The sequence below is a fragment of the Oncorhynchus tshawytscha genome, linkage group LG16 (genome assembly GCF_018296145.1).
Source record: "Oncorhynchus tshawytscha isolate Ot180627B linkage group LG16, Otsh_v2.0, whole genome shotgun sequence".
Taxonomy (NCBI): Eukaryota; Metazoa; Chordata; class Actinopteri; order Salmoniformes; family Salmonidae; genus Oncorhynchus; species Oncorhynchus tshawytscha.
This window is the reverse complement of record NC_056444.1, coordinates 30,015,765-30,035,225: the sequence shown is the minus strand read 5'-3', so window position 1 is coordinate 30,035,225 and position 19,461 is coordinate 30,015,765. Positions and strand designations below refer to the sequence as shown.

Genomic DNA, 19,461 nt, shown 5'->3' with positions numbered 1-19,461 from the left:
TATGCTTAACACCCCGGCAGTCCTACAATCTAAGCTAGATGCCCTCAATCTCACACAAATCATCAAGGAACCCACCAGGTACAACCCTAAATCTGTAAACAAGGGCACCCTCATAGATGTCATCCTGACCAACTGGCCCTCCAAATACACCTCCGCTGTCTTCAACCAGGATCTCAGCGATCACTGCCTCATTGCCTGTATCCGCTACGGAGCCGCAGTCAAACGACCACCCCTCATCACTGTCAAACGCTCCCTAAAACACTTCTGTGAGCAGGCCTTTCTAATCGACCTGGCCCGGGTATCCTGGAAGGACATTGACCTCAACCCGTCAGTTGAGGATGCCTGGTCATTCTTTAAAAGTAACTTCCTCACCATTTTAAATAAGCATGCTCCGTTCAAAAAATGCAGAACTAAGAACAGATATAGCCCTTGGTTCACTCCAGACCTGACTGCCCTCGACCAGCACAAAAACATCCTGTGGCGGACTGCAATAACATCGAATAGTCCCCACGATATGCAACTGTTCAGGGAAGTCAGGAACCAATACACGCAGTCAGTCAGGAAAGCTAAGGCCAGCTTCTTCAGGCAGAAGTTTGCATCCTGTAGCTCCAACTCCAAAAAGTTCTGGGACACTGTGAAGTCCATGGAGAACAAGAGCACCTCCTCCCAGCTGCCCACTGCACTGAGGCTAGGTAACACGGTCACCACCGATAAACCCATGATTATCGAAAACTTCAACAAGCATTTCTCAACGGCTGGCCATGCCTTCCGCCTGGCTACTCCAACCTCGGCCAACAGCTCCGCCCCCCCCGCAGCTACTCGCCCAAGCCTCTCCAGGTTCTCCTTTACCCAAATCCAGATAGCAGATGTTCTGAAAGAGCTGCAAAACCTGGACCCGTACAAATCAGCTGGACTTGACAATCTGGACCCTCTATTTCTGAAACTATCCGCCGCCATTGTCGCAACCCCTATTACCAGCCTGTTCAACCTCTCTTTCATATCGTCTGAGATCCCCAAGGATTGGAAAGCTGCCGCAGTCATCCCCCTCTTCAAAGGGGGAGACACCCTGGACCCAAACTGTTACAGACCTATATCCATCCTGCCCTGCCTATCTAAGGTCTTCGAAAGCCAAGTCAACAAACAGGTCAATGACCATCTCGAATCCCACCATACCTTCTCCGCTGTGCAATCTGGTTTCCGAGCCGGTCACGGGTGCACCTCAGCCACGCTCAAGGTACTAAACAATATCATAACCGCCATCGATAAAAGACAGTACTGTGCAGCCGTCTTCATCGACCTTGCCAAGGCTTTCGACTCTGTCAATCACCATATTCTTATCGGCAGACTCAGTAGCCTCGGTTTATCGGATGACTGCCTTGCCTGGTTCACCAATTACTTTGCAGACAGAGTTCAGTGTGTCAAATCGGAGGGCATGCTGTCCGGTCCTCTGGCAGTCTCTATGGGGTGCCACAGGGTTCAATTCTCGGGCCGACTCTTTTCTCTGTATATATCAATGATGTTGCTCTTGCTGCGGGCGATTCCCTGATCCACCTCTACGCAGACGACACCATTCTATATACTTCCGGCCCGTCCTTGGACACTGTGCTATCTAACCTCCAAACGAGCTTCAATGCCATACAACACTCCTTCCGTGGCCTCCAACTGCTCTTAAACGCTAGTAAAACCAAATGCATGCTTTTCAACCGTTCGCTGCCTGTACCTGCACGCCTGACCAGCATCACCACCCTGGATGGTTCCGACCTTGAATATGTGGACATCTATAAGTACCTAGGTGTCTGGCTAGACTGTAAACTCTCCTTCCAGACTCATATCAAACATCTCCAATCGAAAATCAAATCAAGAGTCGGCTTTCTATTCCGCAACAAAGCCTCCTTCACTCACGCCGCCAAACTTACCCTAGTAAAACTGACTATCCTACCGATCCTCGACTTCGGCGATGTCATCTACAAAATTGCTTCCAACACTCTACTCAGCAAACTGGATGCAGTTTATCACAGTGCCATCCGTTTTGTCACTAAAGCACCTTATACCACCCACCACTGCGACCTGTATGCTCTAGTCGGCTGGCCCTCGCTACATATTCGTCGCCAGACCCACTGGCTCCAGGTCATCTACAAGTCCATGCTAGGTAAAGCTCCGCCTTATCTCAGTTCACTGGTCACGATGGCAACACCCACCCGTAACACGCGCTCCAGCAGGTGTATCTCACTGATCATCCCTAAAGCCAACACCTCATTTGGCCGCCTTTCGTTCCAGTTCTCTGCTGCCTGTGACTGGAACGAATTGCAAAAATCGCTGAAGTTGGAGACTTTTATCTCCCTCACCAACTTCAAACATCTGCTATCTGAGCAGCTAACCGATCGCTGCCGCTGTTCATAGTCTATCGGTAAATAGCCCACCCATTTTTACCTACCTCATCCCCATACTGTTTTTATTTATTTTATTTTATGCTCTTTTGCACACCAATATCTCTACCTGTACATGACCATCTGATCATTTATCACTCCAGTGTTAATCTGCAAAATTGTAATTATTCGCCTACCTCCTCATGCCTTTTGCACACAATGTATATAGACTCTCCTTTTTTCTACTGTATTATTGACTTGTTAATTGTTTACTCCATGTGTAACTCTGTGTTGTCTGTTCACACTGATATGCTTTATCTTGGCCAGGTCGCAGTTGCAAATGAGAACTTGTTCTCAACTAGCCTACCTGGTTAAATAAAGGTGAAATAAAACAAAAAAAAATTAAAAAGCCAGAAACCTTAAACTAACCCTAAACCTAATTCTAACCTTAACCCTAAACCCCCTAGAAATAGTATTTGACCTTGTGGGGACCAACAAAATGTCCCCAGTAGGTCAAATTTTTGTTTGTTTACTATTACAGGTATAATTAAACACGTCACACACACACACACACACACACACACACACACACACACACACACACACACACACACACACACACACACACACACACACACAGATCTAAGATCAGCTCTCTTGTATCATCCACACACAGTCACACCTTTCAGTTATAAGAGGATTGAGGATTTAGTTCCATAGAATAATCCATAAAATCATCAATCTAATAGACCCATACTGGCCATGCCATCTGTGAACCCAACCACAGAACAGCACTGGTGACTGGGGTCACCACTGCCACCGGCATAACCCTAAAACAGACCCAAATGGCTCTCTGTTGAGTAGCCATGCTAATTAACTGAATATGTTTCCCATACAACAGGCCTGTCAGAGGGGAGAGGAGAGGCTGCAACACGAACCGAAAAACCACACAAAAGCCTTATTACTGACTAAATACTCAACTTTAGGGGGACGGCGCCTCTGACATGACAAGCACTCGCACAGGAGAGATGGAGGGAAGAAGTGGAACAGCACGGTGTGGAGACTAGGGCAGTTTGCGCTAACTGAAATTTCTCACATCATTTTCCCAACCTGCCACTCACCAGTCATTTGCCCAACCTGCCACCCTCCAGTCATTTGCCCAACCTGCCACGCTCCAGTCATTTGCCCAACCTGCCACCGTCCAATCATTTGCCCAACCTGCCACTAACCAGTCATTTGCCCAACCTGCCACCCTCCAGTCATTTGCCCAACCTGCCACCCTCCAGTCATTTGCCCAACCTGCAACTCACCAGTAATTTGCCCAACCTGCCACTCACCAGTCATTTGCCCAACCTGCCACTCACCAGTCATTTGCCCAACCTGCCACTCACCAGTCATTTACCCAACCTGCCACCCTCCAGTCATTTGCCCAACCTGCCACTCACCAGTCATTTGCCCAACCTGCCACTCACCAGTCATTTGCCCAACCTGCCACCCTCCAGTCATTTGCCCAACCTGCCACCCTCCAGTCATTTGCCCAACCTGCCACTCACCAGTCATTTGCCCAACCTGCCACCCTCCAGTCATTTGCCCAACCTGCCACTCACCAGTCATTTGCCCAACCTGCCACCCTCCAGTCATTTGCCCAACCTGCCACTCACCAGTCATTTGCCCAACCTGCCACTCACCATCATTTGCCCAACCTGCAACTCACCAGTCATTTGCCCAACCTGCAACTCACCAGTCATTTGCCCAACCTGCCACCCTCCAGTCATTTGCCCAACCTGCCACTCACCAGTCATTTGCCCAACCTGCAACTCACCAGTCATTTGCCCAACCTGCCACCCTCCAGTCATTTGCCCAACCTGCCACCCTCCAGTCATTTGCCCAACCTGCCACACTCCAGTCATTTGCCCAACCTGCAACTCACCAGTCATTTGCCCAACCTGCCACTCACCAGTCATTTGCCCAACCTGCCACCCTCCAGTCATTTGCCCAACCTGCAACTCAACAGTCCTTTGCCCAACCTGCAACTCACCAGTCATTTGCCCAATCTATCCTCTGGTCAAACAAACTGCAATCACAGCCAGTGCTCCACCAACCCATCTCTTCAAGCAGTCTACTCAGGCCCTCATATCCAATTCTGGAGACAAATTACGCTTCGCTTTCTGATGGGAAGCCCAAGTGAAAGAGGAGAGAGCTGAAACTTTGACTGCGACACAAAGGGTGGAGGGAGCTTGCAGCTGAGTCAGAGAAGAGGCTGCCACCGGGCCCCCAGCCCCCCAGCCCTCAGTCCACGGGCCCCCAGCCCATGGGCGCTTCACTTCAGATCGTCTGCATCCTAATTCATTTTTCTACAGTTACAGTGTCCTCTCCCCTTTCTGGATGTGTTCAAGGGCTTGTTGGGAGGTGTTTAACACATTTCCAGTTCTCTGGTAGGAGGTTTAGCTTTCTTGTCGTCTGAAGATGAAACTGTGATACGGACTCTAGCCCCCTCAGAGCCTTGCCCTGGAGCCTTTGCTCCAAACATCACTAGAATAAAATTCAAACCCTGAAATATACTGTGGCAAGATATTGAATAAAAAGTTCAAATGTAGATACAGGTATAATTTTTGTGGAAATGAAACAAACTATGTGATATCATATTGCCATATTAAAACCCAATTACACAATTAGAGCAGTCAGCTAACAGCATTCCATTCCAAAAAGTCCAGAAAATTAAAACTGATGTTCTACAGTGTATTCCTCCCAGAGCTGCTGCTGGTCTAGATTGTAAGCTACTGGTTCCTGTACTGTAGAATACCTTACCTCTGACGCTCCATCATTTCATTTAGACAAGTGTTCTTAAAATCCACTGAGCAGCGCTGTGAGAGCTACGCTATGGAAACTGTGCAATGGGCCTCGAAAGTTGAACCTAAACATCTGCTTTGAATCTGTTTAGAAACAAGCCCTTTTCATTCATCTGTCTCACTTGTCCCCTGCATGTCACTTAGGGTGAGTATGGGGAGAGAGGGAGAGAAAGAGGGGAATAGAGAGTCAGAGACAATCTGCTCTTGTCCTTTTATAAAGGAATTAACTAGCCCAAACCTTAAAACATATGAGACACTCTTTTCAGAACTGTGAATACAGGCATAGAGCCTAACCTGATCATTCAACCCTGAATGCCAAGTCTCTGACATTTCTACGAACCGTCTCTAATATTAAATGAGATACAGTATACCTGTAGTGGCATATCTGTAAGACATGCCAGATCCAATCTACACAGTTATCTGAGATGCAGTACAGAAACCACATTAGTGGCAAAACAGAAACAAAATAACAACAGAAATTAATTCACGATACATCAACAATGGTCAAAGCTTATAGAGTTCAGGCTGGTCATGCCCCTGAAATTAACGAGGAGCAATCCAACATGGATAAACCTGAGAGCGATTGAAACACAGATGCTGAGAACTCAGCAGAAGTCACACATTCGATAAATAAATCAATAAGTCAATGAGTGAATGAATAAAGGAATGAATGAATGAAAGAAGAAGCAGAGAGGAGAGTGGAAACAAAGGGAGTTGATGACGTCTCCTCATGGCACACAAGCAGTCCGCTGCACCACGACCACGACATGACACAAACACACTCAGCATCCATCCTCATCATCATCAACACATGCATTCACAGACAAACAAAACCCAGCATCAGCATAGACTACACATGCATAACTAGAGAGACTGACAATAAACGGCATTGGTGGCTTCAGATTTATACATTACACAACATATTTCAATAGCCTACTCACTTTTTGAGAAATTTGTCTGAAAATATTCCTTCAAATGTAAAATGTTCATGGCCAAAAAAGCATAATAGCACACTAATAAGCAGTGTAATGTCAGCCCCCACATATAAAATGAATAAATATTTTAAAATAACTTAAGAACTTACAAGATTTCATCGTTCTGGAACTCCAGGACCCCGTGGGTATCTTCGAAATCCTCTCCTCCTCCACGTGCTGTGCCCTCCACAGTCTTGTAGGGCACCATGACGACCCCACGTGCCCCTGACGTCCGCAGCACCTTCACCTCCATGGTGCCCACGCTCTCACTCACGTGTGCCACCGGCTCCTCGAACGTGAAGATGCCGGCGTGGTCGTCGTCAAAGATGGTCACGGTTGCCGTGGCAGGCAGGCCGAGACAGGCCACCGCTTCCACGTGATTGGTCTCTGGGTTCTCTACCTCCTCTCCCTCTGCCAGCAGCACTTTTACGTTGCTCAGGTGGATCAGGAAGTTCTCATCCTCCTCAAAGATGTCATCATCAATGATGCCCACACGGATCTCCTTCTGGGTCTCGCCGGGCTTGAACACCACCACCCCCTCGGTGAACTCGTAGTCCGAGCCCGCGTTGGCTGATCCATCCTCCGTACGGAACTCCACTGACACTGTCTTGGTCAGGTCACCGCCTCGCCGTAGCACGTTAACTGCCACTGTGCCGCAGTTCTCCAGGCACTGGTAGGAGCCGGGGTCAAAGTATATCTTGGAAATGGGGTCGTTATCGGCCACATCAGAGCGAACCTCGTGCAAGCTGACTGCCTTGCGGGCCTGGTCGGCCGCATGCTTCTTCAGGATGTTTCCAGCACCGGTCATGAGCCTGGTGGCCTGGCAGCGGTAGAAGGCCCTGCTCTTCTGCTGTGAACTCAACACCTGGTAGTTGGCCAGTTCAATCAGCTGCTCCATCTCCTTGTCTGGGTGCTTCTGCTTCAGCTCCTTGAGGATCTTGGCCATGTCGCGCCGGGTCTCCTCCTCATCCAGGTCCTTCATGTTCAGCTCCAGCCCCAGAGGCCCGTCCAGGAAGTCCACCGCGTGAGAGTTGAGCATCTTTCCGTCCATCTCAATGTCGACTTTGGACGGGAGCGGGCGGTCACCCTCGGTTTCAATGATCATGCCCCGCTGCTTGCCGGTACGGTAGCGCTTGTAGACGTACTTGTAGAAGAGGAGGCGTCGGTCAGCGACCCAGGCGAACAACACGCAGATGGGGAAGAAGAAGAGGGTGAGCAGGCCCTCCCATACCTGCACTATGCCGGGGGAGATGACAGCCAGGATCAGGTAGAGCCAGATGTAGGCGAAGATGCTCCAGGTGGCTGTGACGAAGAAGACGCGCAGGTGCTTGACCTTACGGACCTCCCCGTCGGGCACCACGTACACACAGATGCCAATGATGACAAACATGTTGAAGGCGGCGCTGCCCACGATGGTGCTTGGACCCAAGGCTCCTGCATCAAAACCGTGGCCGCAAACCTCAATGACGGACAGTAGGATCTCAGGGGCACTTGAACCCAGGGCCATGAGCGTGAGATTGGACACTGTCTCGTTCCAGATCCGCACGGTGGTGGTGGTGGTCTCTCCGTTGGGTCTCTTGATGGTGATCTCTTTCTCCTGAGAGGTGATGACCTCGATGGACGCCATGAAACGGTCAGCGATGATGGACACTCCAAGGAACATGTACACCAGGGCCACGAAATAGACTGTTGCCCGTGCCACTTTGTCCCCAAACGAGGGATTCTGAGGTTCCCAGATAGGCAGAATCACCCCTTTTTCGCATGCTGTGCCTGCTGTGGTGCACACAGTAACATTGCCGCTGGCAGTTGGAGACACAAACTGATCCAAGTCCACGTCCGAGGACATAGCCGTCACATGTTGGAATTTGAGAAACATGACTGCTACGACAACCATAAGCCGAAGGCCAAGGGAGTGCATGGGGGAGAGCTGAAAGTGTCCCATGATTCTGGAGAGGTGAGCTTCCTCTGCTTCCTAAACCTGCAAGGGGGGGGGGGGATTACAGGGTTGGAATTACTGGAAATGTAACACAACTTGCTCTCACTGTAATATTAGCGTAATAACTATGTAGTAATTCACATGAATTATAATATAATATAACCATGGGGCTCCCGAGTGGCGCAGCGGTCGAAGGCACTGCATCTCAGTACTAGAGGCATCACTACCAGCTGTGTTTGGGAGTCCCATAGGGTGGCGCACAATTAGCCCAGCGTCTTCCAGGTTTGGCCTGTGTAGGCCGTCATTGTAAATAGGAATTTGTTCTTAACTGACTTACCTAGTTAAAAAAAGTTTCAATAAATTGTTTTAATTAAATAAACATTTCATATAATATAAATGATTCCTCTGGTGAGTGGATGCAATGCCTATAATAGTACCATAGGGTTTGGCACTTGATTGGATGGAAAGGAGGTAGCAGAAGATACATTTTAACTGATTGTCTGCAGGGATAATAACTTTTCACATATTTCATATGCTTGGTAGTTGGTACTGTGGTCAACATTACGCAGATATGTCACGTGCATAGCATTTTATGAACAATTAGCATCCAGAATATTTTACAAGGCTCTATAATCACCAGCAATAGGTGACAATATCAAGTTATTCATTCTCTTTAGAGCAGGAGATAAAGCATGTATACGTTTAAGACTAGTAAAGAGTAGGGACGGTTCCCCGACCTTTGAAATAAAGGGGGAAGAGAGGAGACCTTGAGCGTGTATAGCCTGCTATGCGCCCAGATACCGCGGGTACAGAAAGCATCCAGTGAAGTCGGAGGGAAGCGACACTAACCGTGCTGGACTACTCACCTTCAATGTAGTCAGAAAGGAAGCAGACGCGCAAACATCTAGGAAAGATTATATTGGACTAATTGACCATAGCACTTAAATGTATACCATAATTTCCCTAGGAAAATTGTGATGAATTATAGCGATTAATTGTTTAATCAAATCAAATCAAATCAAATTTATTTATATAGCCCTTCGTACATCAGCTGATATCTCAAAGTGCTGTACAGAAACCCAGCCTAAAACCCCAAACAGCAAGCAATGCAGGTGTATCAGCTTATAATAAAATGAACTTGAATAAGAAATCAATAAGACAGCAGGCTACTTATGATAACTAATAATGTAGGTATGGTATATCAGTCTAGTAAACTATGCTAAGTATAGAAAGAAATGATGGAGGTATGGTCACGGCAGTAGCCTATACAATTTGGTGCCGCCTTTAGAGCATCCTTACCAGTTTGGAAGCATACAATTCTAGACAGATTTACTATAGGAAGGTTACTTGTATGGACTGTTGTGTGATTTCTATTGTTTTCGACGGTATCATCAGTTGATGTATTAATGACTAGGTTTACAGAACATGCTCATTCAATATAAACCTCCTATTCCCTAATCCATAGTTGGAATCCGCATATTGGAAATCCAATGCGACGGCACAACCTGCACAAATAAGGGCTACGTGAATGCGCGTAGGGCTACGTGGATGCATTTGGCGCAATGAATAACTCCGGAGTAGCGCAAATATACCGCATGTAGGATAGCCTAGGCATGCTATTGCCGACATGGTTCAATTTATGCGGGTTTAGGCATGTTGTACACAACTTCCAAGTGCATATTTGGAAACATGGGCAAATGACCAGGTCTTGCTGTGTCAGGAAGGCAAGCAAGGAAGCGCAAGAATGAAACCCAATTCCTACATATTGAGACATTCTCAAAAGCTAAAATAGACTCAATATAAATCTCCAAGGCTTTACCATTTTCATCTCAGACAGAATGGTCGACTAATCTCAGTAGATCCGTATAACATATAATAACCTGTACAGAATTTAGGATAGCTAAAACATGCGGCCACACTGTATCTCACAGCTCTATCGAGTGGACTAAACTTGCTGTAACTAGATTGTGCCAGAAAAATACACCATTTGTTATATGTTAATGATAACAATATAAGCAGAATCATACCTTTCACAATATATAACGGTAAGATCCACAGGCAGAAGTCAGCAATAGTAGTTGTAGTAGCCTAGACGTGAAAATGCCAATAAGGAGCCGATAGAGCCGTCAGTAGCCTGGTATTACAGCTCACATTCGTGCTGGGTTTTATACGAAATCAAGGCGAGATACCCCGGTGAAGAAAAAACGAGTTAAAGATTCCCATGCACTCGCAGTTTTCCACGACCTGTATGAGATGAACAGATAACTGATGTTTTATCAGCAAATCTGCATATCGGAGAACTAAAAGGTGCGCTGAGAGTTCTTCCTGATTATTTCCCCCCCCCCTCTCTCTCTCGCTTTCACTCGCCTTCTCTCACTCAACCTCTTTCCTATCCTATTCGATGTGTGGACAGCCACAGAGCTCCATGCACAGAGACCGAGTCCAAAGTGCGTTTAGAACGCGGGCTGCTTCTGTAGAGACGGACAAACTCTCGGAATACACTTTTTCCCAAAGCTCTACCGCTCGGGGATTATTCTATCCACATCGATTTCAGAAAGAGCAAAGGGAAACGACTCTAAAAATGCGACCCACTGCCAACCCGCCTATCAACACCAAGACCCTCCCATTGCTCCACTTTAAATACTTGGGGTAACGTTATATACATTGTAATTAGGCCTACATTTCAATAAACTTGGTAATTGCAGTACAATGTACTACATCATGTTACGTATGATTTCCCTTGTTTTTTGAATAATGAGGGTTGCTTTGAGATGGGGTCAGTCTTGTCATGGTCGGTTATTTTTTTCCTCAAGTAACCTTCTGTCTTATGTAACCATACCAAACGTAACAAATCATACTAATTTGATTGTCCCAGATTTACATTTACTATGTTGACGTCTCTAGTTTATGAGACCAGGCTGTAACTTTGCTCTTTGTTTCTGCCTATTATCACCTGTCAGACTGCCGATATTTGAAGGTGGTAGCTGTAGATCGGGGTGGGTAACATTGATGGGGTGGGGGTCACAAAACATCTGAACTCATCATGAGGGGCTGCAGTTGCTCAGGGGTCTGTATACCCATATACACCCCTCCACCACATTGCAAGTAAAACATTTTAGTAACCCCCCTCTTGACAGCAGAGATATTTTTACATTTTAGAGTTAATTTTGTGCAGTTCTACACATTTCGCCATGGGGTGTAGAGAATAGGTTGCTGTTTTAAAGTAATCTAGTTACAATTCTACACATTTTGCCATGGGGTGTAGAGAATAGGTTGCTGTTTTAAAGTAATCTAGTTACAATTCTACACATTTTGCCATGGGGTGTAGAGAATAGGTTGCTGTTTTAAAGTAATCTAGTTACAATTCTACACATTTTGCCATCGGCGGAGAAGAAAATTAATTCATTAATTTCCTCCAATTCCTTCAAAATTAATACATTTCCTTCAATTCTACACGTTTTGCCCTTAGGGGGGATAGATGACAGCCATCATCAAAAACAATGGAGAAAATTTATCCCATAACATTTGAACATGGAAAAAGCTGTTCTAACATTCAGCCAACAGTAGCAGCCAATGTGTGCTGTTCAATGGAGGCCAACATTCCACAAGACTTTTGAAAAATAAAATGCATGGCTTGACATCAACCTGTTTATCCACATGTCCTTCAAATCAAATCAGATCATATTTTATTTGTCACATGCACCAAATACAACAAGTGTACTTTATCGTGAAATGCTTACTTACAAGCCCTTAACCAACAATGCAGTTCAAGAAGACTAAAATGTTTACCAAGTAGACTAAAACAAAAAGTACTAATAAAAGTAACACAATAAGAATAACAATAAAGAGGCTATATACAGGGGGCGCCGGTACCGAGTCAGTGTGCAGGGGTACAGGCTAGTTTAGGTCATCTGTACATGTAGGTGGGGGAGAAGGGACTATGTATAGGTAACAAACAAACAGCGAGTGTACAAAAGGGAGGAGGGGGTCAATGTAAATTGTCCGGTAGCGATTTTATGAATTGTTCAGCAGTCTAAAAGAAGCTGGTAGAAGCTGGTAAAAGCTGTTGAGGAGCCTTTTGGTCCTAGACTTGGTGCTCTGGTACCGTTTGCCGTGCGGTAGCAGAGAAAACAGTCTATAACTTGGGTGACTGGAATCTCTGACAATTTTATGGGCTTTTCAGGCAGAAATTTGCATCCTGTAGCTCCACCTCCAAAAAGTTCCTGGACACTGTGAAGTCCATGGAGAACAAGAGCACCTCCTCCCAGCTGCCCACTGCACTGAGGCTAGGTAACACGGTCACCACCGATAAATCCATGATTATCGAAAACTTCAACAAGGATTTCTCAACGGCTGGCCATGCCTTCCGCCTGGCTACTCCAACCTCGGCCAACAGCTCCACCCCCCCACCCGCAGCTACTCGCCCAAGCCTCTCCAGGTTCTCCTTTACCCAAATCCAGATAGCAGATGTTCTGAAAGAGCTGCAAAACCTGGACCCGTACAAATCAGCTGGGCTTGACAATCTGGACCCTCTATTTCTGAAACTATCCGCCGCCATTGTCGCAACCCCTATTACCAGCCTGTTCAACCTCTCTTTCATATCGTCTGAGATCCCCAAGGATTGGAAAGCTGCCGCAGTCATCCCCCTCTTCAAAGGGGGAGACACCGTGGACCCAAACTGTTACAGACCTATATCCATCCTGCTCTGCCTATCTAAGGTCTTCAAAAGCCAAGTCAACAAACAGGTCACTGACCATCTCGAATCCCACCGTACCTTCTCCGCTGTGCAATCTGGTTTCCGAGCCGGTCACGGGTGCACCTCAGCCACGCTCAAGGTACTAAACGATATCATAACCGCCATCGATAAAAGACAGTACTGTGCAGCCGTCTTCATCGACCTTGCCAAGGCTTTCGACTCTGTCAATCACCATATTCTTATCGGCAGACTCAGTAGCCTCGGTTTTTCGGATGACTGCCTTGCCTGGTTCACCAACTACTTTGCAGACAGAGTTCAGTGTGTCAAATCGGAGGGCATGCTGTCCGGTCCTCTGGCAGTCTCTATGGGGGTGCCACAGGGTTCAATTCTCGGGCCGACTCTTTTCTCTGTATATACTGTATCAATGATGTTGCTCTTGCTGCGAGTGATTCCCTGATCCACCTCTACGCAGACGACACCATTCTATATACCTCCGGCCCATCCTTGGACACTGTGCTATCTAACCTCCAAACGAGCTTCAATGCCATACAACACTCCTTCCGTGGCCTCCAACTGCTCTTAAATGCTAGTAAAACCAGATGCATGCTTTTCAACCGTTCGCTGCCTGCACCCGCACGCCTGACCAGCATCACCACCCTGGATGGTTCCGACCTTGAATATGTGGACGTCTATAACTACCTAGGTGTCTGGCTAGACTGTAAACTCTCCTTCCAGACTCATATCAAACATCTCCAATCGAAAATCAAATCTAGAGTCGGCTTTCTATTCCGCATCAATGCCTCCTTCACTCACGCCGCCAAACTTACCCTAGTAAAACTTACTATCCTACCGATCCTTGACTTCGGCGATGTCATCTACAAAATTGCTTCCAACACTCTACTCAGCAAACTGGATGCAGTTTATCATAGTGCCATCCGTTTTGTCACTAAAGCACCTTATACCACCCACCACTGCGACCTGTATGCTCTAGTCGGCTGGCCCTCGCTACATATTCGTCGCGCCAGACCCACTGGCTCCAGGTCATCTACAAGTCCATGCTAGGTAAAGCTCCGCCTTATCTAAATTCACTGGTCACGATGACAACACCCATCTGTAGCACGCGCTCCAGCAGGTGTATCTCACTGATCATCCCTAAAGCCAACACCTCATTTGGCCGCCTTTCGTTCCAGTTCTCTGCTGCCTGTGACTGGAACGAATTGCAAAAATCGCTGAAGTTGGAGACTTTTATCTCCCTCACCAACTTCAAACATCTGCTATCTGAGCAGCTAACCGATCGCTGCAGCTGTATATAGTCTATCGGTAAATAGCCCACCCATTTTTACCTACCTCATCCCCATACTGTTTTTATTTATTTACTTTTCTGCTCTTTTGCACACCAATATCTCTACCTGTACATGACCATCTGATCATTTATCACTCCAGTGTTAATCTGCAAAATTGTAATTATTCGCCTACCTCCTCATGCCTTTTGCACACAATGTATATAGACTCCCCATTTTTTCTACTGTGTTATTGACTTGTTAATTGTTTACTCCATGTGTAACTCTGTGTTGTCTGTTCACACTGCTATGCTTTATCTTGGCCAGGTCACAGTTGCAAATGAGAACTTGTTCTCAACTAGCCTACCTGGTTAAAAAAAGGTGAAATAAAAAAAATAAAAAAATAAATATAGGTCCTGGATGGCAGAAAGCTTGGCCCCAGTGATGTACTGGGCCGTTCACACTACCCTCTGTGGTCAGATGCTGAGCAGTTGTCATACCAGGCAGTGATGCAACCGGTCAGGATGCTCTCGATGGTGCAGCTGTAGAAACTTTTGAGGATCTGGGGAGCCATGCCAAATCTTTTCAGTCTCCTGAGGGGGAATAGGTTTTGCCGTGCCCTCTTCACGACTGTCTTGGTATGTTTGGACCATGATAGTTAATTGGTGATGTGGACACCAAGGAACTTAAAACTCTCGTCCCGCTCCACTACAGCCCCGTTGATGTTAATGGGGGGCCTGTTCGGCCCGCCTTTTCCTATAGTCCACGATCAGCTCCTTTGTCTTGCTCACATTGAGGGAGAGGTTGTTGTCCTGGCACCACACTGCCAGTTCTCTGACCTCCTCCCTATAATCCGTCTCATCATTGTCGGTAATCAGGCCTACCACTGTTGTGTCGTCAGCAAACTTCGCGATGGTATTGGAGTCGTGTTCGACCACGCAGTCGTGGGTGAACAGGGAATACAGGAGGGGACTAAGTACACACCCCTGAGGGGCCCCAGTGTTAAGGATTGGCATGGCAGACGTGTTGTTGCCTACTCTTACCACCTGGGTGCGGCCCGTCAGGAAGTCCAGGATCCAGTTGCAGAGGGAGGTTTTTAGTCTCAGAATCCTAAGCTGAGTGATGAGCTCTGTGGGCACTATGGTGTTGATTGCTGAGCTGTAGTCAATGAAAAGCATTCTCACATAGATGTTCCTTTTTACCAGGTGAGAAAGAGCAGTGGCGTGCGATTGAGATTGCATCATCTGTGGATCTGTTGGGGCGGTATGCGAATTGGAGTGGGCCTAGGGTGTCCGGGAGGATGCTGTTGTTGTGAGACATGACCAACCTTTCAAAGCACTTCACGGCTACCAATGTGAGTGCCACAAGGCGGTAATCATTTAGGCAGGTTACCTTCGCTTCCTTGGGCACAGGGACTATGGTGGTCTGCTTGAAACATGTAGGTATTACAGACTCGGTCAGGGAGAGGTTGAAAATGTCAGTGAAGACACTTGACAGTTGGTCCATGCATGCTTTGAGTACACGTCCTGGTAATCCGTCTGGCCCAGTGACTTTGTGAATGTTGACCTGTTTAAAGGTTTTTGTTCACATCAGCTCCCGAGAGTGTTATCACACAGTCACAAAGAACAGCTGGTGCTCTCGTGCATGCTTCAATGTTGCTTGCCTCGAAGCGAGCATAAAAGGCATTTAGCTTGTCTGGTAGGCTCGCGTCACTGGGCAGCTCACGTCTGGGTTTCCCTTTGTAGTCTGTATTAGTTTTCAAGCCTTCCCACATCCGACGATGAGAAAGAGAAAAAGGTGACTGAAAATGTTGTTGTGTTGTTTGATGAAAGAAACCACTTTACAAAATAAAATTCATTATTTTTCCCATACTATAATTACAAAGAATCAGACAAATTATGCTACCCTCTGCCTATTGGCTACTTAGCTTATTCAAGCCTGTCTCAAAATACAACACTGCCCCTTTAAGACAAAAAAAAGCTCTTTATCTGATTGGCTTTTCAAATATGTCTGTAAATGTAAATGTTTTGTGCTCTTGTAGGAAGCAATCAATCCCCTATTGCTGATTACAAATGATTTATAACTGGGATAATAACTTTATAACTGGGATAATAATAACAGATCCATATATGGCGATGGTCTATTTGCATATAGGCCTATTGCAGCTCTGATTGGTTATGGTGCGCTGGTCAGTGTAGTGTACGGGCCTGAGTCATGCCTTTCAATGCAATAGAATCCTACTCCAATGTGTTCTGCCGACAACAACATCTCTTGCACAGTTAGTTTTGCATACCTAGTCTTGCATAGCTCGTTTTGTTTCGGTATGTTTCGGTATGCATTGAAAGTGGCTAATATTGAATTGATTCGATCACAATTGCCACCGTAAATGGAAACGTTGATAGTGTTAACTAACTGGAAAAAGGTGTGTGAAGTTCAATGTCGTGCTTCTCTCAGAGGGCTGATACTGTATTTCTTCTGCGGGACAGTCCAGGGGAAGCTGTGCAGCAGTCTCGGGGCTACTGCGTACGTGTGCATGCACACAGCTTAGAGGGAACATTGTCAATACAGTACACGATTTTAGTTTTTGTTGTCCTAGGCTACTTGGCTAAAATGTTTGCTCACTAACCTTACTTCCATTCATGGGAAACTTTAGCTAGTTAACATTAGTCTTCTACATCTAAATACAACTTCCATTCTCTCAGGCCAGGGGCACAATGTATGAATTTATGTTTGAATCAGAATCTCCATTATAATCATTGGCCAGTATGGAGAATTAAGTAAAACCACAAGTCCCAAATCCCTATCTCCATCCATGGCAAAATTTAGGAAATCGCTAGCTAGCCACCGGAGAACAACAACACAACGAGATGCAACAATTCCATTTTTTTCTGTCAATGAAATTTGGCTTCTGATGTGACACCTTTTTTTGGTGTGCCAGGACCATTCACAGCTGAACTCACTCAATTTGGCTAAATGCTGATTGCCTGTTATTTTATACTTTAAAAAAATCAATCTACTGCAGAGACGGCCTGCAGAGTTCTGTCATACTATCCAGGTCTGTGCCAAAACAATTCGAGCTTCTACTTCTAAAACGCCACCTTTCCAAAAACAAGTCTCTCACCGTTGCCGTTTGTTATAGACCAGCTTCTGTCCCCAGCTGTGCCCTGGACACCATATGTGAATTGATTGTCCCCCCATCTATATTCAGAGCTCGTACTGTTAGGTGACCTAAACTGGAACATGCTTAACACCCCGGCCGTCCTACAATCTAAGCTAGATTCTCTCAATCTCACAGAAAATATCAACCCCAAACCTGTAAACACGGGCACCCTCATAGATTTCATCCTGACCAACATGCTCTCTAAATACACCTCTGCTGTCTTCAACCAGGGTCTGCGGTCAAACAACCACCCCTCATCACTGTCAAATTCTCCCTAAAACACTTCAGTGAGCAGGCCTTTCTAATCGACCTGGCCTGGGTATCCTGGAAGGATATTGACCTCATTTCGTCAGTAGAGGATGCCTGGATATGCTTTAAAAGTGCTTTCCTCACCATCTTAAATGAGCATGGCCCATTCAAAAAATGTAGAACCAGGAACAGATATAGCCCTTGGTTCACTCCAGACCTGACTGCCCTTGACCAGCACAAAAACATCCTGTGCCATACTGCACTAGCATCGAATAGCCCCCGTGATATGCAACTTTTTAGGGAAGTTAGGAACTAATATACACAAGCAGTAAGGAAAGCAAAGGCTAGCTTTTTCAAACATACATTTGCATCCTGTAGCACAAACTATAAGAGCACCTCCCCCAGCTGCCCACTGCACTGAGGCTAGGAAACACTGTCACCACTGATAAATCCACGATAATGGAGTATTTCAATAAGCATTTTTCTACAGCTGGCTATGCTTTCCACCTGACTACCACTACCCCGGTCAACAGCCCTGCACCCCCCACAACAACTTGCCCAAACCTCCCCCATTTCTCCTTCACCCAAATTCAGATAGCTGATGTTCTGAAAGAGTTTCAAAATCTGGACCCCTACAAATCAGCTGGGCTAGACAAACTGGACCCTCTCTTTCTAAATTTATCCACCTTATTTTTTTTAACCTTTATTTTACTAGGCAAGTCAGTTAAGAACAAATTCTTATTTTCAATGACGGCCTAGGAACAGTGGGTTAACTGCCTGTTCAGGGGCAGAACGACAGATTTGTACCTTGTCAGCTCGGGGATTTGAACTTGCAACCTTCTGTTTACTAGTCCAACACTCTAACCACTAGGCTACACTGCCGCCCCAATTGAAGCAACTCCTATTATTAGTCTGTTCAAATCAAATCAAATCAAATGTATTTATATAGCCCTTCGTACATCAGCTGATATCTCAAAGTGCTGTACAGAAACCCAGCCTAAAACCCCAAACAGCAAGCAATGCAGGTGTAGAAGCACGGTGGCTAGGAAAAACTCCCTAGAAAGGCCAAAACCTAGGAAGAAACCTAGAGAGGAACCAGGCTATGTGGGGTGGCCAGTCCTCTTCTGGCTGTGCCGGGTGGAGATTATAACAGAACATGGCCAAGATGTTCAAATGTTCATAAATGACCAGCATGATCCAATAATAATAAGCCAGAACAGTTGCAACTGGAGCAGCAGCACGGCCAGGTGGACTGGGGACAGCAAGGAGTCATCATGTCAGGTAGTCCTGAGGCATGGTCCTAGGGCTCAGGTCCTCTGAGAGAGAGAAAGAAAGAGAGAAAGAGAGAGCACACTTAAATTCACACAGGACACCGAATAGGACAGGAGAAGTATTCCAGATATAACAAACTGACCCTAGCCCCCGACACATAAACTACTGCAGCATAAATACTGGAGGCTGAGACAGGAGGGGTCAGGAGACACTGTGGCCCCATCCGAGGACTCCCCCGGACAGGGCCAAACAGGAAGGATATAACCCCACCGACTTTGCCAAAGGTTCAATCTCTTTTTCGTATCGTCTGAGATCCCCAAAGATTGTAAAGCTGCCGCGGTCATCTCCCTCTTCAAAGGGGGAGACACTCTAGACCTAAACTGTTACAGACCTATATCTATTCTACCCTGCCTTTCTAAGGTCTTCAAAAGCCAAGTTAACAAACAGATCACCAACCATTTCGAATCCCACCGTACCTTCTCCGCTATGCAATCTGGTTTCCGAGCTGGTCATTGGTGCACCTCAGCCACGCTCAAGGTCCTAAACGATATCATAACCGCCATCGATAAAAGACAATATTTTGTAGCCGTATTCATCGACCTGGCCAAGACTTGACTCTGTCAATCACCACATTCTTATCGGCAGACTTAACAGCCTTAGTTTCTCTAACGACTGCCTC

The 19,461-nt window shown here is 46.4% G+C and overlaps 1 protein-coding gene across 1 annotated transcript; it reads right to left on the bottom strand.

Annotated features, from left to right (window-relative positions):
* Window positions 1-2,934: 2,934 nt before the first annotated feature.
* LOC121838652 (sodium/calcium exchanger 1-like) lies at window positions 2,935-10,701 on the bottom strand. Its single transcript, XM_042299078.1, has 2 exons — window positions 10,153-10,701; window positions 2,935-8,167 (listed from the first exon to the last, which is right to left on the bottom strand). The coding sequence occupies exon 2, from the start codon at window positions 8,129-8,131 to the stop codon at window positions 6,296-6,298; it is 1,836 nt and encodes a 611-aa protein (XP_042155012.1). The 5' UTR covers window positions 8,132-8,167; window positions 10,153-10,701; the 3' UTR covers window positions 2,935-6,295.
* Window positions 10,702-19,461: the final 8,760 nt, after the last annotated feature.

Bases quoted from the DNA above. Each gene is read 5' to 3' on its own strand.
- LOC121838652 (XM_042299078.1), bottom strand. From the start codon at position 8,131: ATGGGACACTTTCAGCTCTCCCCCATGCACTCCCTTGGCCTTCGGCTT.